This window comes from Penicillium hispanicum (assembly GCF_028827665.1).
Source record: "Penicillium hispanicum strain IBT 35686 chromosome Unknown utg000007l_segment0_segment0, whole genome shotgun sequence".
Lineage (NCBI taxonomy): Eukaryota > Fungi > Ascomycota > Eurotiomycetes > Eurotiales > Aspergillaceae > Penicillium > Penicillium hispanicum.
In genome coordinates, this window is record NW_026623199.1 from 2,422,713 (window position 1) to 2,447,486 (window position 24,774).

The following is a 24,774-nucleotide window of genomic DNA, read 5'->3' on the forward strand; positions in this document are numbered from 1 at the left end:
AGCCTATAAAAGACTAAAATAATATAATAAAAAAATATTTATAGTATACTAAATCTTTAAAAAAAAACTTAAATAAACTTTTAAAGATATTAATACTTAGTAAATAGCTAAAAAAAGATTTAAATAAATCTAATAAACTAACTTAGTAAATATATATACTATTAAATTCTAATAAATTATATTATATCTAGACTATAATAATAATATATATATTTAGTTATTTAAATAAGATCTTAAAAAGGAAATTAAAAATAAATTAATATAGATTAATTAACTTACTAAATTATTAAAAATAATTAAGATAGTAGTTAAATTTAATAATTAACTATATAAATAAAAGCTTTAATAAAATAAAATATAATATAGTAAATAACACTAAAATAATAGATATTATTACTAAAAAGATAAATAAGGATTATAATAATTTAAAGAAATCTATAGTGATTTTTATAAACTATAACTAATAAAACTTAATATAATAAGACTCTTTACTAAAGAATAAAAATAATATAAAGAAAAAAAGCTTTATTTTAAATATAATAAATTAGACTATATAATAAAAAAAATATAAAAATAAAATAAATAGCTAGAAACTAATAAATATATATTATCTAAGAAAAAGGGGTATATAATATAACTAAAACTATAAAAATAAAGATATTTTATATAATATAAAATAAACTAAATTAAAAACTTAATACTAGATAGAATCTAAAATAAGGCCTAAAACTAATATACTAAATATTAAAAAGATATATTATAGAAATATAGGAAGTACTAGACTAAATATATAGAAATTTTAGGAATAAAGCAGAGAAAGCTAAAAAAGCTAAATAAATATTATATAAGATCTAAAAAAGAAGATATTATATAAAGAATAAATTAATAAATAAATAAACTTAAATAAATAAAAAAACCCTAAAAAAAGCATTAAAGCCTAAAATTAAATAAATAGTACTAAATTATATAAAATAACTATTAAATATAATTTAAAATAATTAAATAAATAAACTATAAAACTATAAAAGTTTATAATAAAAAGCCACTATAATAATAAATAGAAATACCTAAAAGATTAAAAAAAGCCTAGATAAAATTAATAAAGATATTAACTAAATTAAAGAAATATATTAAAAATAAATAAATAATATAGATTAATTAAGAACCTTAATATATAAAAGTATTAATATTATTAATTTAAAGTAATTAACTAAATAATAAAAAATAAAACTAACCTATAAAAAAGTTAAAAAGTATATTAATATCTTTAAATAACTTTATAAACTATTTAATAAAAAAGCTAAGCTTTAAAAACTATAAATCACTAATAAAATACTAAATAATAAATAATCTATATTTAAAAGTAATAAAGATTATAATACTAAAAAAAGTAAATAATATAGCTAAAATATAAAAACTTATTATAGTTATATTTTAAATATAAATAAGAGATAAAGGCTTAAAAAAGAATAAACTCTAGAATCTTAGTTAATTTATAGCTTAAAAAGTATAATAAATAAGAGTAGTTTCTATAAATAAGCTAAGAAATAGAAATAAATTAAAAAAGGTCTAAGATAGTTATTAAATAACTAATTCCTAAAAGCTATTAAAAAAAGAATCTAAAAAATAGGGAATAGATATCTTAAAGATATCTATAGAGATACTAGAAACCCTAGAGATCTAAGAAACTTTATTATCTTAAAGAACTAATAAAGTGCTCTTAATACTTTAAGACTCTTTTAAAAATAAATACTTAAAAATTTAGAAGTAGTTTAGCTAAAAAAATAATCTAAATAGTATACTATATATAAAAGATCTATAAAGGGTATTTTATAATAAATCTAATAATAATAAGTTAATATTATATATTAAAGATATAAAAGAGATATACCTATATATATAAAAAGACTATATATATATTAAATATATAAGATATCTAAAGTATAATCTAAAAGCTATAGTTAAATATTATAATAAATTATATATAATTTATATAATTAGTAAGATAGATTATAGTAGAATTAATCTAAAATTACTATAATATATATAAAAGCTATACTAAAAAAAGTAATAATTAGTAGCTACTATATAAAGAAAATATATAAAGACTAAAATCTTAATAATAATTTCTAAAAGAAATAATATTTTTATTTAGATTATACTTAACTCTTAAATAATAAAAAACTTTATAAATCTATAGTTTAGTACTAAATACTAAATACTAATAGTCTAAAAAAGTTAAGTTATACTAATTATTAAGCTATATAGATAAAAACTAAGACTAAAAATCATTTATTATATAGAATAGATCTAGATAATTATTAGAAACTATAAAAAGGAAATATATTTTAATATTACTAGATTAAGATAATATAATATAGTAATTAGAGTACTATAGCTAAAATAGTATAATCTAAAAATTAATTAATAGTGTAATAGTATTTATTTTAAAAACTATAATTATAAATAAATTAAAAAAAATAGACTAAATATAAGATATTAAATAATAAAAGGCTTAGCTTTAAAAAGATAAGAACTTATTATAATTTATGTAAGTATAAAACTAAATAGAGTTAGTAGTTTAAAGGTAAGATATAAAATAAAACTATAGATATTAATATTATTATAATAGTAAAATAGTTACTAAAAATAACTAATAATAAACTAAAAGAATATATTATAGTAAACTATAAATTAAAAACCTTTTATATAATTAAAAAAGAAATATAAATACCTAAAGAGTACTATAAATACTAAGATATATTTAAACTACTAAAAGATAATAAATTACTAAAGTATAGTCTATTTAACTATAAAATTAGGATTAAAAAAGATAAAAATCTTATATTTTAATTAATCTATTAGTTATTAGAGCTTAAATTAGAGATATTATAAGCCTATATTAATAAGAATCTAAAAAAGGTTATATTTAGAAATTATTATTATTAGCTAGATATCTTATTATCTTTATAAAGAAAAAAGATAAAAGTTTATAACTTTATATAGATTATTAATAATTAAATTTAATTACTATTAAGGACTAATATTTATTACCTTTAATTAAAAAGATCTAAGACTAGATCTATAGAGTAAAATATTTTATAAAATATAATATCACTAATATATATAACTAACTATAAATTAAAAATAGTAATAAATAGAAAATAGTATTTTAAATAAAGTATAGACACTTTAAGTGTTAGGACTGGCTCTGCAAGGCAGTCCGATGAGATGATAAAAGGATTAGAGTGAAGAAACCAATGACTCGATTCTGAGTGTAAACTAATCGCTGGCGTGCTATCTGTGTGTGCGCAGGGGTGTAAATCCCTGCGCGGTATGGTGGCCCATATAGACCATGGGTGCGTGCGGTACGGCGGCCCATATAGACCATGGGTGCGTGCAGTACGCAGGACCATAGAGACCATATGTGCAGTCCCTGTGAGGGCCGGGGTTGTAACATTACCCCCCTCCTTTGAGGGCCTGCGTCCTTGTAGGTCGATGTGAGGCCTTTGTTCCTCCGATTCCCTCACTTTTACTATAGTAAACCAGCGTCTTTGTGAGATGTGGACTTCTTACGCGTGGCTTACCTATGATCTAGTATGGTAAGTGGTTTCTTTGTCGCGAGTCCTTTTATAAGGATTATCTATCAGTATATCCTTATAGTATCAACCTATTGTCGTCTTTGTTGCTGTGATAGCCAATATATATATCTTGAACTAGCGACCACTGAATATACTATCGAATCTGGTAGTATTATAGTGTATATAATATATTTAACAACTCTAGTATATATAGGGGTATATATATATTGCTAGTCCTAGGGGGACAAAGTGTGTATATTGCTTAGCTCTCTAGTAGGCCTATCTTATAGCAGATTATCTATATTATTCCTTAGTAGGTTTTAATACTAATAAACTATATCTTAGGTTAATCCTTGCCTTAACAATAAGGCTAATATAGTTATCCTAGCGCCCTTTATAATACCTATAGAAGCTATATAGCAAGTTGGCTTTATTAAAGAGTTTAGTAGTATATAATAATTATTAACCTAGCAGATTAATCTAGGTAATCTATTTACTAATATACTAAAAGATATAGTTCCTTTACCACTATAAGGGTAGCTTCCTCTGCTAATCCCTATATTAACTATACTAACTATAATAATTATAATAGCTATATCTACTATACTAGGAATAGTATATAGAGATAGGGGGTATAATAGTTATTATTAGTAGTATTCTATAGGTATAGTAACCTTATTAGTGGTCTTTATAGGGTTATATCTAAGCTAGTATAATTTAGATCTTTATCCTATAAGTCTATAAATAGTAGTGCGACCCTTTTTATAGTATTTATATATTATATTAGTATATCCCTAGCTAGGAGTTTATCTTTAATATTAATTTCTATATAATTTAACTAGCTCTTTTAGCTAAAGGAGGTTAATCTATGCTAAGTCCTTTTAATAGATATATTATTTAGCTACTTTTATTAGTTAATAGGTGTTTATAGTTTTAAACTATTTTTAGTAGTTTATAGTTATATAGTATAAGCTAATACTTAGTGCTATATCTATTTTAGAAGATTTTTTTTTAGTTAGCTAGGTCCTCTTTTTATAGCTATAAAAGTATATCTAGTTAACTTTTAAGGCTTTTTTATTAGCTTTGATCTTTCTTCTTTTTTAAATTAATTTAATACTTTTATATCTTTAAAGTTTAACCTTAGTTCCTAAGTGTTCTTACTATCTTTATAGCCTTCCTATTTAACTAAAAGTTCTATATTATTCTTACAGCTTTTAAAGATATATTCTACTTTAAATTTAGGGTATTTATTAATAAAGATTAGATCTAGTTAATTATATCTTTATTATAGGTCATTTTTATAGGATTTAAATAAAAAGATATACTATATTAAGTGTACCTTATAGTATATTAGTATAAAGACTAATTTATATATTTATTTACTGATAATACCTATAATTTAGAATAGTCTAGTATAGTAATAATCTAGCTTTTAGTGAGGTCTATCTAAGTCTAAATACTTATTATATATAAGGACCTAATCACTGACTATAAAGGTTTTATTAATATATTTTTTATTATATATCTTCTTTATTATCTCCTTTACTCTCTCTAAATATATATAGAGGTCCTCTTATATCTCTTTTAGATCTTTAGCCTATTATTTTATATCCTTATATAGCTCTATTAGTTCCTCTTTAATTAAGATATAAAGATTAGGTTTATAACCTATAAGGGCCTCTATAGGTAATATCCCTAGGGTTATATAGATTATACTATTATAGATATACTATCCTATTAGTAGCTATTAGGGCTAGTTATCTTAATACTAATTTATATAGCTCTATAGATAATATTTAAAAGTCTAATTCTACTACTTAGTCTACCTATCTATTTAGAGATAGAATATAATAGATAATCTATATCTTATACCTAATATATAATAGAAGGTTAACTAGAATATACTAGTAAAGACTAAACCTCTATCACTAATAAGATTATCTAGTATACTATATTTTATTGCTATATACTTATAGAAGAGGTATATAAGGTTATTAGTATTAATATTCTTTATATAAGGGATATAAAGGGAATACTTTATTATAAGATCTACTACTACTATAATAGTATTAAAGACCTTTCCTTACCACTTTATAAGTAGTAATCTAGTAATAAAGTTAATATTTATCTACTCTATAGGTCTTTATAGGACTAATAAGGATTCTAGTAACTTATATAGCTTATAGTAATAAACAGTGTTATACTAATATATAGGGCACTTATTTATATATAACTTAATTATTTTATATATATTATACTATTAATATTATATATAGATATTCTTTTTAGTCCTTTATTTACTGTAGTGCCTTACTTATAGATTATTATAGTGGATATAAAGGATCTCTACTATTATAGCTTTCTAGTAATAAAGGATATATATCTTTCCCTAAATATATAGTAAGCTATTGCTAAAGGTCTTTCTCTACTATATACCCACTAATCTTCTATTTACCTTTTTCTACTTAATCTCTATAATCTTTTTTTTTACTATTAGATCCTTTACTTAAATCCTTTAAATAAGCTTACTTAATAGTTCTTAAAGCTTAGATTGATTTAAAGATCCTATAAAGGTCTCTTTAGCTTCCTTATACAAGATAAATAATAAAGATAGTGATTCTTAATTAGTTATACCTAGGATAGTCACTAATCTTTAAATCTCTTTAAATTAATTAGTAGTACCTTTAAGGATTACCTTTTATAGCTTTTTTATAAATATTATACTATATAAGCTATCCTAAATAATATTTTATATATAATTAAGTTTTTTACTTAATATATCTATAGGATTTATTAAATCTACCCTAAACTAGATTATAAAATTAAAGTTAGCTAGATACTCTGCTTAGTATATCTAGTAATAGGAGAGCTTCTTTATTATTATAAAACTAACTAAGTTTATATAATCTATCTTTATAATTACTAAGTTAAGATTATCTTTAAAGTAGGATTATTACTCTTTAAAAGATTCTATAATAGCTAATATTTTTTAGTCTTTAATCTTATACTAAGTCTCTATAGGGATTATCTTCTTTAAATAGAAGATAATAGATTTTTATATATCTATCTCTAGCTATAGCTATAAATAGATTCTACTAATCACTTTATCTAATATATTAGTTTTTATAAAGGTTTTAAATATTAGATTAAAGTATACTAAAAGAGATATATTTTAAAAGATCCCTTTAATCTTATAGAAAGCTTCTTTTATATTTTTATTAAAGTAAAAGTTAACCTTTTTTTTATTCTACCTTTTCTTCTAAGTATTTAGGCCCTAAATTAATATATTAAGTGATACTACTATCTTTAAGAATAACTTAATAAACTAGTAATAGAAATTTATAAAGCTAATAAACTATTAAATATTAAAGATATATTTTAGTTTAGGCTAAAAAGTAATTATTTCTATCTAGGCTAGATCTATAGTAATACTATTATATAAAATAATAAATCTTAGGAATTTAACTTATTTAGTATAAAATATATATTTTAAAGACTTAATATAAAGCTTAAACTAGTAAAGCCTCTCTAGCACTATCTAAATATATTTAATATAGCTTTTTTTATCCTTTAAAAAGATTAGAATATTATTAAGATATATAACTAAGAAAATATTAACTAAGCCTATTAAGGCTTTATTAATATATAACTAGAAGATTATAGGTATATTTACTAATCTAAAAGGTATTATATAGTATTTAAAATAACTATAATATATTCTAAATATAGTCTTTTATTTATCGCCTTTTTTAATTTAGATCTAATAATATATATTATATAGATTTAGCTTAGTATAGATTAATATATCTACTAACTATAAAAAGGACTCTATAATTAATAATAATAGATAGTAATTTTTAATTATAATTATATTAAAACTATAATAGTCTATATATAATCTAAGCTTTTTATCCTTCTTAGGTATAAAGAGAATTAGTGCACTTATAGGACTCTTTAAAGATTAAATCTAACCTCTTTTAAGATTCTTATTAATATATATATAAAGAACTTTTAACTCTATATTAGATAAAAGGTATATTAATTTAAATAGGGGTTTTTTCTCTAATTCTAATTCAATAATATAGTTATATATAGTATACTCTAATAATAGAGTAGTATACTCTAATAATAGAGTAGTATACTCTAATAATAGAGTAGTATACTCTAATAATAGAGTAGCTTATCTTTTATTAATAATATCTATAAAATTAGTATACTCTATATATATAAGGTGATCTATCTTTACTATTATAAGATAGGCTTTTATAGTATATCTTTCTTTATCCTTTAACCTATATAGAGTTATATAAAGGATATAGAATATTATCTTTAGTAGTAGTTCTTACTTAAAAGCTTTTAGCAATATTATTTTAATCTTAATAGATATATTTTAGTGGTATAATCACTTATTAGTTACTTAGTTAATATCTAGATTAACTATTTAAAGCTAGTTATATCCTAAAATAATATTATATTTAGTTATATTAACTGCTTTATAGAAGATCTTAGTGATACTATATCTTCTTTAGCTATCTATTAGTTTTAAGGCTACTTCTTTTTAACTATATAAATAGATTTTATACCTATTGATTGCTTTAACTAAATAAGGTTCTATTATTATATCTTTTAGGTTCACTTTTACCTAATATTAACTAATAAAGGTTTATATAGCTTTATTATTAATTAGTATCTTAGTAATCTAAATTAATATACCTTTATAAGTATTTACTATAAATATACTATAGATTAATATATAAAGAGAGCTTTCTTATAAGCTTTTCTTTAAGAAACCTAATACTACTATAGTATATAGCACTAGGTTCTCTATTTTTTTTAGCTAATCTTATTAGTTCTTTTAGCTTTTTAGATAGTCTTTACTAAGATAACTAACTTTCTTATAGATATAATAAAGGTTATTTTTAGTATATTACTATTTTAATACTCTAGATATATATTTATACTTTTTATCCTATAGGTCTCTAAAAGGCCTTTTTTTATTACTACTCTAGGTGTTAATAGGTTTTTAATTATACTTATATAGCTTCTTTAAGTTAGCTTTTAAATTAGTACTCTTATTTAGCCTTTTCTAGTGGTACTTAAATCTAAGCTTTATAGTATATAAAGATATACTATTCTCTATATATACTAGATAAATAACTTAGTTATTTTAAATATAGTTATATAGATTTCCTTATTAATATACTTTTAATCTAACCTTATTAACTACTTTAGTCTTTAAGTAATTAATATATTTTTATTCTAAAGATATAGTCTATAGTTAGTTATAGATTATAATAAAATACTATATATATATATAAACATTTTTATTATACTTTTAAGTGGTATACTATTAATCTTGCTTAGTATCCCTTTATAACTATATAGGGTTAGCTATTTAAGTAAAAGCCTATATCTTAAAAGTACTCTATAAGATTTCTTTTTATAGATTAACCTAGCAGTAATTTAACTATCTAATTATAATATTATTTAAGAAGAATTTAGTGGCTTTAGCGACCTTTCTCTATTTTAAATAGAACTATTTAGGATATTAGTTAAAGAAAAGACCTAGTTTTACTCTTAGAGTGTTTTACTCTTTAATAGATTTTCTTATAAAGATTAATATATCTAAAAGACTATATAGCTTTTTTATATAAATTTATTTATTAGCTAGATTATTTTTAAATCTACTAAAGAGTAATAAAGGCTTTTAATATTATACTATTAGTAATACTATTAATAGATTATTTATAGATTTAGGCAGTAGCCCTTAAAATATCTATAAAGTGGCTAAAATAAAGACTATATTTATAATAGTGGTCCTATCTTTATCTAATTAACCTTACTCTCTTATAGCTTTATTAGTAAGCTCTTATTTATAAAGTTATACTATAAATTTAGCCTTTTTATCTTTAGCTATAAAGAGCTACTTTAATACTTTATTCCTTTTTAGCTATAGATTATACTACTTCCTTTATTCCTCCTATTTAGTATTATATAGTATATCTGCTATATTATCTTATTATTTAAAGGTAGTTAGTGTGACTATTTCTAAGTCTTATAGAGGATTAAGTGCTTATAAAGGATGATTCTCTGGTAGATTAATAGCTATAATAGATTGTAATAGAATAGCTTCCTGCTAGCCTTCTTCTGTTACTTCTAACTGGTCTTCTCCTACAAGATCCTCTCTTAGGAGGCGTGAGCTACTGTGAGTGATACGAGATATTGCTAAGGGTTTTAACGGTCCAATCTGGTAGGTTTAAAGCGATTAGAATATTAGGACTGGCTCTGCGAGGCAGTCCAATGAGATAATAAAAGGATTAGAGTAAAGAAACCAATGACTCGATTCTGAGTGTAAACTAATCGCTGGCGTGCTATCTGTGTGTGCGCAGGGGTGTAAATCCCTGCGCGGTACGGCGGCCCATATAGACCATGGGTGCGTGTGGTACGCAGGACCATAGAGACCATGTGTGTGGTCCCTGCGAGGGCCGGGGTCGTAACATTAAGTATATAGTAATACTATTTAAATTTACTAATACACTAGCTATATTTTAATAATTTATCTTTAGTATACTAAAAGAATATCTAGATATCTTTATAGTAATATACCTTGATAATATCTTAGTATTTTCTAAGACTATAAAAAAATATATTAAATATAATAAGAAATATATGTATAGGGGTGTAAATCCCTATATAGTACAGCGGCCTATATAGACTATGGGTGTATATGGTATGTAGGACCATAGAGACTGTGTGTGTGGTCCCTGTAAGTGCCGGGGTTGTAATAGGCGGTCATATAGCATAGAGTGGGGCATATTAAATTAGCGTGCTGCATCACGTGTGGACGTGATTTGTTTGGTCCGAATAGCTTGGATAGGCTAGTAAAACCCTCCCCTTCTGCTCATCGTTTTTTTTGGCGATTTTGGGAGCGATTTGGTGGCATTATAGCGGTTTGAATAGTAGGGTTGAAATTAGGGGGTGATTTTTGGTGGGGATTATCCAGGGTGAGTCATTGATCGGTAGATCTGCTTAGTTACATGATATAATTCAGGTCTATCCCAAATAGGCTTAGTTTAAATCATGGCATATCCCACATATACATCGTGCTCCACTACACTCTCCCAGTATCCTCCGCATATATCTTGATCATCCATCTCCATCTCGAAGATTTCGATCGGTGGCCTCTTCTCTCTATTCTTCTTCTGCTTTTGGACTCTCCTTCAAAACAGTCATCATGGGATCTTCCAATATGGGTCATCAAGCAGCACGTGCACAAGAGGAAGGCACGACTGAGATGGAAACTCGTCCCTCCTTCGCGTCCCATCAAACTTCCCAGACCTCTCACCCATACCAATCCAACTGCTCTCGTCCAATCCCCCAGTCCACTATGTCCTCTACCAATACCAATTTATCCAACATCAATACCTACGCACATCTCGAGCCCCAAGACTCGAAATCCAGCTCCTCGCTGACAGCCACAACAGCCATCTGGAGCCCGAAGATATCTGCGCCTGTGTCACCAGCCTCGTCTGCCGCTCGCCACGACCCTGAAGCCATCGAGCTTGGTGTTGACCCTGCAACCCTCCGAACCGCTTCATTCATCGACTGCCCGTCGTCCCTTGACGAGCTTCGTGCTCGTATCAAGGAGATCGAAGAAAAGCTAGTGTCCAAGCAACCTCCTCCTTCGCAGTACCTTTGGGTGACACAGATCCCCACCCCCCTTTTCACCACACTCAAAGAAGCCCCAGAAGCGCTACAACGTGTTCGGGCAACACTCACCATCCCTCATAAGAAACAGATCTTGTTCAAGGTTATGCCGGGCTATCACCACGAGGAAATCATCCAGACATTTACCGCCTTCTTGCACCAAACGCTTGGTGATATGTGTTTGAGTAGGCTCAACAGAGATTTCTGGCTTCGAGGGGCGGGCGAGGCCACTGGCCACAGTACAAACAAGCAGCCTGACAACTGCTTTCTCCCGGGCAACAAATGGGCCGCCGGGGCTGATGCAGAATGGCCCTCCCTCGTTTTAGAGGTCGGTGTATCGGAGTCTAGCCCTCAACTCTACGCGGACGCGAGATGGTGGTACTCCAACTCGGGGGGGCGGACCAAGATGGTGGTCCTGGTCCACGTCCATAAGAAAAAAACCACCATCGAAATTTGGACCGAGGTCAACAGAGAAACTCTCGCGGTTCAGACCCGAAGCCCGGCCGACAAGGAGCTTGCGTGTACCCAGTCCGCAACTCTCGAGAAGGGACGGGTGTCTAATACCCTAGAGATCGATTTCCTGACGTTAATGCGTCGGCCACCACAAACCTCGCGAGAGAAGAACCTAGTACTCACAGTAAGATGGATCCAGGAAATCTGCGGGCCATAGATGCCGACCATCCCTCGGTGTTGTTGCTTCGGTGGGGTCCCTTTTGTTGTATTGCTTGCGTGGAGTTGCTTGTGACCCGATCTGTATTCTTATGGCTCGAACGTCTAATTTAGGAGTTGACCTTGCTCCCAAAGCTTTCCAAACTTTCAATATACCAGCGACCCTTAGGTGAACTCGAAGTGTACCAGTGCTTTGCTGGCGGTCTGCCCTGAGTCAATCACTGGTCGACCACCAGTACACTTCGAGTTCACCTAAGCAGCGATATAGTAGCATTCGAATGGTACCTATGTATGTGCTAATCTGGCACTGTACTGCTCCCCTGTCCCTGAAGCTCCAAGATCTGCACTTCCACCTGGGCCATTTGCTGGTCGTTAACGGCCAGCTGCTGCTCCACCAATGCCATTTCCTGTTCCATCAGGACCCGCCGCTGGCGTAGAGCCTCTTTCCAAGCAAGGGCCTGGGACAATTGAGTATCGTTGGAGAACGTGACATGGAGACTGCACCGCCGGGCTCGGCCGCCGAAGTGGCAGTTTGCACACTGCGTCTGTCCCGGGACTTGCACACAACCATCAAAGATGCCATCTCCTCTGGCGCAGGTGCCGCAGGCAGAGTCACCATCAAGAAGCACGCCGGTGGACTGCGCATTGATGGCCTCGATGTTGGCTTTCTTCTGGCCCAATAGGTTCCAGAAGTTCGCTCCGTTGTGGCATTGATTAACACCGCGTCGAAGCCGATTCTTCACTGTCGGCTCACGTTGTAGCGGTAGCTGCTGTAACTCGTGCAGGAGAGTTCCTGGGGTTCGGGCCTGTCGACGGCCTCGGGGCCATTCGCATCTGCGGGCTTCATTGGCCCAGTAGCCAGGGGGGCAATTCTGCCCTTCCACCGTGGGATCCTCGAACTGAGTTCGCGAGTGAGGATTATACGAGGGTGGGGTGGTGGATTGAGTTGGCTGCATTGTCTATTCCAAGATTAGTACTTCATTTGAGTCAGAAGCGGTCATATCACCTAGGGACGTGCCTTGGTCGGTTGATGGTTTAGAGAGAAGCTGGGATAATTGTGGACAGGATGGACTGTTAGAGTAGAGCGAGGAGGAGCAGAGGAGTGCAGACGAGAGAAGGGAGGGGCGAGGATTGATATGAAATTTAGATGGATGTATGCCTTCTTTTTATCTCTCTTCCATCCATTCTTCCTTCTTTCTGCTTCCTGCTTCCCCCATCTATCTTGTCGCATCGCATCTACATCCTTCTTACCCATACCCAAACCTCCATCATCAGTCTGGTCAATCGGATCAGTCTAAACCTCATCCAGTACCGCTCTATTCATTGCTTCTATCCCCATCTCATCTCTGTTCGTCGCCTCGCCTCCACTTTCATCGAGTCCCGTTGTGTCTTGTCCTCACTCGCCGCCTCCTCGTTTATCTTATCCTGATTTGTTCTATACATCATTATGGAGTAAGTCTTTGAACTCTTGTGCCTACAACTTCATCGCTAATGATATAATACAGATCCTCACAAGATACCGACCTAGGGGAGCCGTTTTCCTCTCCACGATTGCATAGTGGACCGTCCTCGCAATCCTTCGCCCCGTCTACGAAGATTCCGGAAGTGAAAGTCGGGACGACGCTTCTGCCCCCTGGGGATTGGGCGGCCTATGTGAAACGCCTCCCGTGGGCTTGTGCCGCAAGGGGCGATGAGCCCAAATCTGAGCTGCTCCGTGAACTCGTCCAGCTTCCTGCGAGGCACGAGTTGATGATGAGACATGGGGATAAATCTCGCTGGTCGCCGTCCGGCCTACACGACCTGATTGGCAGCAAACTCCCAAATGCGGAAGCGGCCCTTATGCAAGTTGTGGGCACCAAGGTAGAGGTTGCCTGCAAGCACTGCCGACAGAAGGATGGCCCATTTGCACATTGTGTTACTGTCCATGGAACCCCTGAATGCGCCAATTGCCATTGGGGTGGGAACGCTGCCCGGTGCTCATTTTCCCTACTCCTTCCCACTAAGAAGGGACGTCGACTTATATACTCCGACAACCAACGCAAGGAGTGGCAGAAGAAGCTGGAAGGGATCGAAGAGGAGCAGCAACGGCTGGCCGACAGCAACGATGCTTTACTTGAAAAACTCATCGATATACGGACCAAGAATGCCAATGTGCTGGACGCGTTCACTGAGCTTGCCATTCCTGGTAGCTCGGAGTCACCAGCTGAGGCTTACCGCAAAGGCCGTAAGGAGATGAGGGATGCGGATGACGCAGTCGTGGCGATCCACAAGGAGCTTCAGGCGAATGGAAAGGCGTTGGTGACGATCCAAAGGGAGGCCAATAGCCTCATTAAGCTTTTGCTCTGATATCTGGTGATGATAAGGGTCGCCCTCGGTGTTATGGTATGGGAAATCCTGCTTTTTTAGGGGGGCTCAACTTGCTTTTTTAAGCCATATATGGTGCGGGGTTTGAGAATGAAAAGGACTCTAAATGATAGTACAGGTGATAGCAGGTGTCTTTTAGAGCATTAGGCATAATTCATCCTTTGTATATGTCAGGATCGGTCGGGGATCCGTCCAATAGGAATCAATGAGAAATCTGTGTTGCTATTACGCCCAATCTGCTAATTTAGGGGGCGTACGCTTAACTAATCATAACATACAGGAAAAGGATAAACTATTAATGCGATTCTCCACACATTTATTCCAATACACCCCCTCAGCTGTCCTTCCATCCCTAAGGGCAGCTGCGCTAGCACCTACACTAGGGTCCCGTTCCCCCTAAATCACTTAAATTCGCTGTCTTTCTAAACCAGCACCTATTTCCTCTTTGGGCTAGTTGATTAGATAACTTATATTAGTTATCCTAAGTAGATTCAAAAAGTTCTAGTGCTTCTAGTGTAGTAGCGTTTTGGTAAATCTATCTGCGACTATATAGGTAGTTAGAATCTATTAAATCTTAATTTAACTATCTTTAACCTTCTACTTAAGCCAGTGCTAATAAATATTAATACAAGGTTTACCGGCCGCGCTGCGCGCGCGGCCTCCTACCTTGCCGTACAGCGGTAAATCTATACTGGAGCTTGCCAGTTTATAGTCCCCTATTATATATACACTTAATGCCGAATGTTATGGACAGTATAATTTGATAAATCATGGAAATATATAAAGTAGAGAGTATAAACTGGTTAAAATAGTCAGATAAACACTACTAGTAGCTATATAAACCACTCCCCTATCCCTATCTTGCGCCACATTTACGCCTCTTAGAGGCTTCCTTAGTATTATCTATAGGAAACTAATAGTTAGCCTAACCAATCTTCTTTGTAATAGTATCTTTCTTACTCTATAACTTTTAGCGGGACTTCTTTTTTAGTACAAAGGAGAGAGAATAGCCCTTAGATAAGGTAATAGATTATTAGTTATCTAACTTATTTTTAAAGCTACTCTTCTATATTAAAGAAGAAACTTTAGCTAAAAGTGATAAAGAAAAGTAAGCTAGTAATAGGGAATATAATAATAGTAAAGGGGTATAAAAAGGGGGTTTATATAATATTAATATAGGAGTAAATAGTTTATTATTAGATAAAAGAACCTCTTAATAGCTTTTACTAAAGATAGGCCTATATTATTTATCTAGAATAATAGATATAGTAGATATTACTAAGGTTAGTATTATAGATAAAAAGGATTTATTAGGTATAAAAAAGAGAGAGAAGATAACTATATATAGATACTCTTTATTTTATATAGTATAATAGCTAATTTAATTATCTAAAATCTAGAGATAATATTTTAGGGCTAATATAGGGAATTTAGCTTATTATTTAGTCTTTAATATAGTATATATAATCTTAAATATTATAAATAATAGTAAGATATTTATTTTAATCTAACTCTATTTATTATTATATATAATTATACTAATATAGAATAGATAGTGACTATTTATATTAATTAAACCACTAAAGTATATATTAATAAAAAAAATAAAACTATTAGCTATTATAGAAGTAAATTTATTATATATATTAGAGCTAAAATTACTAAATATACTATTATAAAATAAGTTATATAAATTCTAGATAAAAAAGGAAATATATATATAGGATAAATTAATTAGCTTAAATAGATAAATAAAGATAGTCTATACTATTAGTCTTAGAGTATAGATTAATAAAGAGTAGCTTTTAAACTATTATAATAGTACTAGATATAAAAGATAGCTATTATTAATTATAGTAGTTTATTAATAGAGATAATCTATTAAGATTATTAATAATATCCTATAGATAGGGATAGGATAGACCTTAAAAGGATATAGTTATAGTTATCTATATATTTATTAGATTAGTAAAGGTATTATTGATTATAATAATACTAATAAAAAAGTAATAGATATTAGCTAGTATAGAGCTAGTATTAATATAAAAAAAGCTAATAGCTATAGTAAAAAAAATAAAAGAAAAAGAGAAATTTAAATATAGAGGGTGATAAATATATAGTATATATATTAATATACTAATATAGTGGAAAAAGATAATAATAATTTTAGTAGAAAATTTAGACTAAACCACTTAAAAGGGGTTTATAGTATTTATATTATTATTATATTAGTAAAAAAAAAGTAATTTATATATAGGATAGTATATTTAAACTAAAAAGTCCTTTTAATTAATCTACTTCTTAAAAAATTTTTACTATAACTACTTACTATATCTATTACTATCTTATCTAAGATTTATACTATATATATATAGAACTAAAAAGACCCTCTTTTTAAATATTAAATACCTTAGTAGTACTATTTTAAAAGAGATAAAATTTATTAAAGATACTAAAAGGAAGAAGAAAAGTATTACTTAGTAAAAAAAATCTATATATATATATATAGTTTTTTTAATACTATTAGCTTCCTATTAAATTTATAGGCTAATATTTAGAGTTATATTAATAATATATAATAGAACTATATAATAAATAAATATATATTAATTTTTAGTATTTTATACTTTATATATTCTTTAAAATATATTATAAAGAAATAGAGAAGATATATAAAGAGTATAACTATAAATTATAAACTATATAGGAATAATATAAAAAGGGATAATAGGAGCTCTAGGAGGTATATAAATATAATTAAGAGAAATAGAACTAGATATAAAATAATATTTAAATAATAACTCTAGATTAGGAGATAGTATAGGTATAAAAGGCTATATTATAGTATTAAACTATATTAGAAATAGACTAGATAAAAGGAGATAGGATATAGATAAAATAAGAATATAATAATATATTATAGATAGAATAGGAAGATTATAAATAAATTAAAAAATATTATTAGCTAGTAGTGCTAGCCTTTAAAAATAGGGTTAAAACCTTTAGATATATAATATTATTTATTATCTATAAATTATTCTCTAGATATAATAAGATTTTAATTATATCTATAGAGATAGACTAAGAGAATATAATATATAGCTACCTATAAATAAATAGTAAGATATAAAGATTAATACTAATATAGATAAAGGACTATTTTTTATTAATTATTATAGTAAAGATAAATTAGATAAAAAACTATAAATAGTATAGGATAAATAGGAAATTACCTTTTTTAATAGATAGAAAGACTAAAAAGATTAAATAAGTCTTTTTAGTATAAGAGTTAATAGTAATATAGATTTTAATATACTATTATTAAATCTTAGTAATAATTATATATATACTATTATATAGTCTATTTTAAATATCTAAGTTATATAGTAGTATTATAGGTATACTAATCTTAAGTTAGATATTTTTAAAAGGAAGGCTATTTAGAGATATAGAATAAAGATACTCTAGTATAAACTCTTTTATAAAAATTAAATCTTTTTATCTTATAGAAAGTTTATAGATATTAATAAACTATAAATTTTACTTATTATCTAAAATAGAAAATAAGATTATTAAATTAAACTTATTTATATTAGTATTTTATATAATAAAAATTATATACTCTATAAAAAATCCTTTTATATAATAAAAGATAACTAAATTAGCAATATATATAAAGGATACTATATTAGATACTAAATATAGTAATTTAATAAAGCCTTTTATCTTAGAGATAGATACTATATAGTCTAGAAAAGGAATTAGTTTATCTATTATTAAATTAGTTAAAAGATTAAAAAGCTATTAAATAAAAACAGTATTTCTAGGATTTATACTCTATAAATATATATTCTTTATTAGAGTTAAGACCTTTATTAATTAGTCCTAGATACTTATATAAAAAAGATAAAATACTATAGTTATAGTATAATTATTACTATTATATTTAGTAATAAAAAGGGTTTACTAAAAATTATTATTAAAAATAGTAAAAATACTCTTAAAAGTAGTAGAGCTTATACTAAAGATATAGGACCTTATATTATATAGTATATAGTTAACTATATTAAAAATATTCTAGTATATTATTAGTATCTTATCCTAGATAATTAGATCCACTATATATATAAGCTATACTATAGTAGAATAATATAATATAGAGTATATACTATCTTTAGTATATATAAAAAGGATTTAAAAATATTTATATATAGTTATACTATTTAAGAGTAGCAGAGTAGCTACCCTAGTAAAAGCTATATAGAGTATAATAGATCCTTTTAACTAGAAATAGGCAGTAAAAGTATAGTAAATAAAAGTTTTACTTAATTAATAGCTTTAATATAGAAATAAATATTAAAAGAGATAACTTATTAATCCCTCTTAGCCTATATAAAAAAATATATATCTAGAGGGTATAATTTAATTTACTATATAATATAGTTAAAAGCCTTTTTTTAGTTTAATTATATCTATTTATAGTAGGATTTAAATTCAGATTAAGTAGTATCCTTATTATAGGAAAGTTCTTTTTAGATTTTATAATATTAGATACTAAATAGCACTATTTAGTTATATACTAAGCTAAGAAGATTAAAGTCTTTTAGTGTCTTTTCTATGTAAGTAAGGTCCTACTAAATATAATATAATATAAGGTCTTTATATAACTAATTATATAAAAGATTATATTAATTAATTATTTATATAATCTTTTATAGTAAGTTATTACTAAAAAAATATTTAAACTGAGTCTAGATCTAATCTAAAATATCTTTATTTAATAGTATAGTTAGTATTATAGAGATAAATATAATATAGAGTCTTTTTTTAGTTTAGAACCTAACTATATCCTTAAAATATTTTAGCTAATCTTTATTTTAATAGATAACACTATAAATATAGTAAGTCTCTTAAAAAGTAAAATAAATAACACTTTTAAATATCTAAATATCTTTAAAATTAGATACACTAGATATATATATTAAAAAATAATATAGGTAGTAAACTTTACTATAAATAGGGGTTAATAGATATAAATAGCTTAACTATATTAGACTAGATAGGGATTAAAAGGACTATATTTTATACTACTATATAAAATATTAAGGAAAATCCTAGAAGATATATTTCTCTTAATTAGGATAGTCTTAGTACTAATAAAAATATTTAGTAAATAAGATCCTATAATTACTTATAAGCTAATAGTAATTAATAATCAGTAATAGTAAAATTAAAAAGAGGTAATTATCTATTAAAGTTTTTTATTACTAAATATTTTATTATATATTATTAACTAATAGTCTTTTATATATATAACTAAGGCTATAATAGATAGCTTAATTTAATTAATTAGAAACTCTAATAACTACTAAACTATCTTAGAGGAGCTAAAATAGTATCTATTCACTAAATTAGCTATTTTATCTAAAATAAATTATATAATTACCTAATTTAGTCTTTTATAGATATATTTATAAAGATACTAGATTATATTAATTATACTATAAATTTTAATATTAATATAGGTTTAATATTTATAGGATAGAAATAGATTATATAAGATAACTTATTTATTCTTTATTAAAAACTCCTCTTTTTACTAAGTTAAATACTAATGTTACAGACCTAGCGTCGGTAACACGCTAAGGCATGAAGATGGAGAAGTGATAACCAATCAACTTAGAAGTCACGTGAGGGAACCTTCAGGCTGCGATCTGAACGAGCAATAGATTATATAATTTAACCTATTAAGTGATAGGATAGTATATTAGGTGATAAGATTGGATCCTATTGAGCAATAAGACCTAGTCTTATTGGGTGATGCGATAGACTAGATATATAAGGACGCTTATTCACTAATATATATTTAGTTCTTCGCGTTTAATCTTATATTATTACTTAGAACACTTAGACTGGAATATAATTTATCTTTATTTAAACTTTATATTGCTTAATACCCTAAACTATATCTAACAACCTTAGGAGCTCACTTAGAGATAGCTATTTTTAAGTAACTAACTTAGTTAGTGCCCCTAATTAATATACCTTTTAGGATAAATACTTTAAGGACTCTAGATCTATATAAGGCTAGAGTAATAGTAGTGATAAAAGATAGGTAAACTTAGAGAGACTGTGGCTACTAAGAGAAGTATTATCTTTAAAGTAGTAAAGCTAATATAGTAGTAGATAATTCGCTAGTATATAATATATTAAATACTAAGTTTAAAATTTAAGTAAAATTAATAAGATAATTAATATTTTATTATTAATTATAATCTAATAATAGTAAAAAGTGATAGTACTAATAATATAAGAAGAAGATAAGCTAGATATATATTATTACCACCTTTTACTAATATTAAATTAATAAAAATAGTTTCTTAGCTATAAGATTAAGTAGTATATAGATAGCTATTAGTAATAAAACTACTTAAATTAGACTTTTTTTATAAAAATTAAATAAGATTATAATTATTCTTTATATAAATAGATATATAGTTATATATTATTAACTATATAGAAGAAATAAATAAAGTAATATATATATCTATATATCTCTAAAGATAGGCCTTTAAATAGTTTAAGCTTTATATTTAAGAATTTAATAAAAAGCCTATAGAAGATTAAAGTAATATAATAAGAGAAATATTTATAGTATACTGAATCTCCAAAAAGAAACTTAAATAGACTTTTAGAGATATTAATATTTAATAAATAGCTAAAAAAAGATTTAAATAAATCTAATAAACTAGCTTAATAAATATATATATTACTAAATTTTAATAGATTATATTATATCTAGACTATAATAATAATATATATATCTAGTTATTTAAATAAGGTCTTAAAAAAGAAATTAAGGATAAATTAATATAAATTAATTAATTTACTAAATTATTAAAAATAATTAAAATAGTAGTTAAGTTTAATTACTAACTATATAAATAGAAGTTTTAATAAAATAAAGTATAATATAGTAGATAACACTAAAATAATAGATATTACTACTAAAAAAGTAAATAAAAACTATAATAGTCTAAAAAGATCTATAGTAATTCTTATAGATTATAACTAATAAAGCTTAATATAGTAAGACTCTTTATTAAAAAATAGAAATAGTATAAAGAAAGAAAGCTTTATTTTAAATATAAAAAGCTAAGCTATATAATAAAAAAATATAAAAATAAAATAAATAGCTAAAAACTATAATAAATATATACTATCTAGGAAAAAGGGGTATATAATATAACTAAAACTATAAAAGCAAAGATATTTTATATAATATAAAATAAACTAAATTAAAGATTTAATACTAAGTAAAATCTAAGATAGGGCCTAAAGTTAATATACTAGATATTAGAAAAATATACTATAAAAATATAAAAAATACTAGACTAAATCTATAAAGGCTCTAAGAATAGAGTAAAAAAAACTAGGAAAGCTAAATAAATATTATATAAGATTTTAAAAAAATATTATATAAAAAATAAATTAATAAATAAATAAACCTAGATAAATAAAAAGTCCTTAAAAAAGATATTAAAGCCTAAAATTAAATAAATAGTGCTAAATAATATAAAATAATTACTAAATATAATCTAAGGTAATTAGATAAATAAACTATAGAACTATAAAAATTTATAATAAAAAGCTACTATAATAATAAATAGAAATACCTAGAAAATTAAAAAGAATCTAAATAAGATTAATAAAGATATTAACTAAATTAAAGAAATATATTAAAAATAAATAAAAAATATAGATTAACTAAGAATCTTAGTATATAAAGATATTAATATTATTAATTTAAGATAGTTAATTAAATAATAAAAAATAGAACTAATTTATAAAAAAAATTAAAGAGTATATTAATATCTTTAAATAACTTTATAAATTATTTAATAAAAAGGCTAAGCTATAAAAGCTATAAGCTACTAGTAAAATACTAAATAATAGATAATCTATATCTAAAAGTAATAAAGATTATAATATTAAAAAGAAATAAATAATATAGTTAAAATATAAAGATTTACTATAACTAAACTTTAAATATAAATAAGAGATAAAAGCTTAAAAAAGAATAAACTTTAGAATTTTAATTAATTTATAGTTTAAAAAGTATAATAAATAAGAATAGTTTTTATAAATAAACTAAAAAATAAAAGTAAATTAAAAAAAGGTCTAAAATAGTTATTAAATAACTGATTCTTAAAAACTATTAAAAAAAGAATCTAAAAGATAAAGAATAAGTATCTTAAAGATACTTATAGAGATACTAAGAATCTTAAAGATCTAAAAAACTCTATTATTTTAAAGAATTAATAAAATATTTTTAATATTTTAAAAATCCTTTAAAAATAAATATTTAAAAATTTAGGAATAGTTTAGCTAAAAAAGTGATCTAGATAATACACTATATATAAAAGATTTATAAAAGGTACTCTATAATAAATCTAATAATAATAAGCTAGTATTATATATTAAAGATATAAAAGGAATATATTTATATATATAAAAAAACTATATATATATTAGATATATAAAATATCTAAAGTATAATCTAAAAACTATAATTAGATACTATAATAAATTATATATAATCTATATAATTAGTAAATTAGATTATAGTAAAATTAATCTAAAACCACTATAGTATATATAAAAGCTATATTAAAAAAAATAATAATTAGTAGTTACTATATAAAGAAAATATATAAAAGCTAAAGTTTTAATAGTAATTTTTAAAAGAAATAGTATTTTTATTTAAGTTATACTTAACTCTAGAGTAATAAAAAACTTTATAAATCTATAGTTTAGTATTAGATATTAAATACTAATAATCTAAAAAAGTTAAATTATACTAATTATTAAGCTATATAAGTAAAAACTAAGACTAAGAATTATTTATTATATAGAATAGATCTAAATAATTATTAAGAATTATTAAAAAAAAATATATTTTAATATTATTAGATTAAAATAATATAATATAGTAATTAAAATACTATAGCTAAAATAGTATAATCTAAGAATTAATTAATAGTATAATAATATCTATTTTAAAAACTATAAATATAAGTAGACTGAAAAAAAATAGACTAGATAAAAGATACTAAATAATAAAAAGTTTAGCTCTAGAGAGGCAAAAACCTATTATAACTTATATAAATATAAAGCTAAATAGAGTTAATAGCCTAAAAGTAAAATATAAAATAAAACTATAAATATTAGTATTATTATAATAGTAAAATAGTTACTAAAAATAACTAATAATAAACTAAAAGAATATATTATAGTAAACTATAAATTAAAAACCTTTTATATAACTAAAGAAGAAATATAGATATCTAAAAAGTACTATAAATACTAAGATATATTTAAACGATTAAAAAATAGTAAACTATTAAAGTATAGTTTATTTAACTATAAAATTAAGATTAAAAAAAGTAAAGAGTCTATATTTTAATTAATCTATTAACTATTAAAATTTAAATTAGAAATATTATAAGCCTATATTAATAAAAACCTAAAAAAAGGTTATATCTAGAAGTTATTATTATTAGCTAGATATCTTATTATTTTTATAAAAAATAATGATAAAAGCCTATAATTTTATATAGATTATTAATAATTAAATTTAATTACTATTAAAGATTAGTATTTATTATTTTTAATTAAAAAGATCTAAGATTAGATCTATAAAATAAAATATTTTATAAAGTATAATATTACTAATATATATAATTAATTATAGATTAAGATAAATAATAAATAGAAAATAGTATTTTAAATAAAATATAAATATTTTAAATATATAGTAATATTATTTAAACTTATTAATATATTAGCTATATTTTAGTGATTTATCTTTAATATATTAAAAGAATATCTAAATATCTTTATAGTAATATATTTTAATAATATCTTAGTATTTTCTAAAACTATAGAAGAATATATTAAATATAATAAAAAAGTCCTTTAAAAGTTTTAAAAAGCTATAATAACTTTTAAACTAAAAAAATATAAATTTTATATTTAAAAAACTAGATTTTTAGGATATATAATTAGTAATAAAAGATTTAATATAGAAAAAGAGAAAGTATAAAGTATTATTAAATAGTTAACACTAAAAAACCTAAAAAAGATATAATAATTTATAGGATTATATAATTATTACTAAAATTATATCTATAACTTTAGAAAAATTATAGTTAAATTTAATAAAATAATAAAAAAAGATAATTACTAAGAATAGAATAGTAATATTATAGGGGATAGGGTCCCTGGGTAGAATAGAGGAAGGTTACTCTGACTGTATCCTTTAATATTATAATAAACTCTAGTTAATAATAAATCCCTATAATTCTCTGACGATTTAGGATAGAAAAGGAGATCTCCTTTACTACTTAAGTTAGATTCTATAAGAATCAGTTACTGTCTAAATTAGATATTA

At 25.5% G+C, this 24,774-nt stretch overlaps 3 protein-coding genes across 3 annotated transcripts; 2 read left to right on the forward strand and 1 right to left on the reverse strand.

Annotated features, from left to right (window-relative positions):
• Window positions 1-10,815: 10,815 nt before the first annotated feature.
• On the forward strand, window positions 10,816-11,958 carry N7459_008696 (uncharacterized protein; the record flags this gene model as incomplete). The annotated part of the gene is made up of 1 exon (XM_056947864.1): window positions 10,816-11,958. One exon carries the CDS (start codon window positions 10,816-10,818, stop codon window positions 11,956-11,958), a length of 1,143 nt encoding a protein of 380 aa, XP_056797374.1.
• A 295-nt stretch (window positions 11,959-12,253) lies between these two features.
• N7459_008697 (DUF3716 domain-containing protein) lies at window positions 12,254-12,913 on the reverse strand (the record flags this gene model as incomplete). Its single annotated transcript, XM_056947865.1, has 1 exon — window positions 12,254-12,913. One exon carries the CDS (start codon window positions 12,911-12,913, stop codon window positions 12,254-12,256), a length of 660 nt encoding a protein of 219 aa, XP_056797375.1.
• Window positions 12,914-13,404: 491 nt separating this feature from the next.
• N7459_008698 (DUF3716 domain-containing protein) lies at window positions 13,405-14,303 on the forward strand (the record flags this gene model as incomplete). The annotated part of the gene is made up of 2 exons (XM_056947866.1): window positions 13,405-13,409; window positions 13,463-14,303. 2 exons carry the CDS (start codon window positions 13,405-13,407, stop codon window positions 14,301-14,303), a joined length of 846 nt encoding a protein of 281 aa, XP_056797376.1.
• Window positions 14,304-24,774: the final 10,471 nt, after the last annotated feature.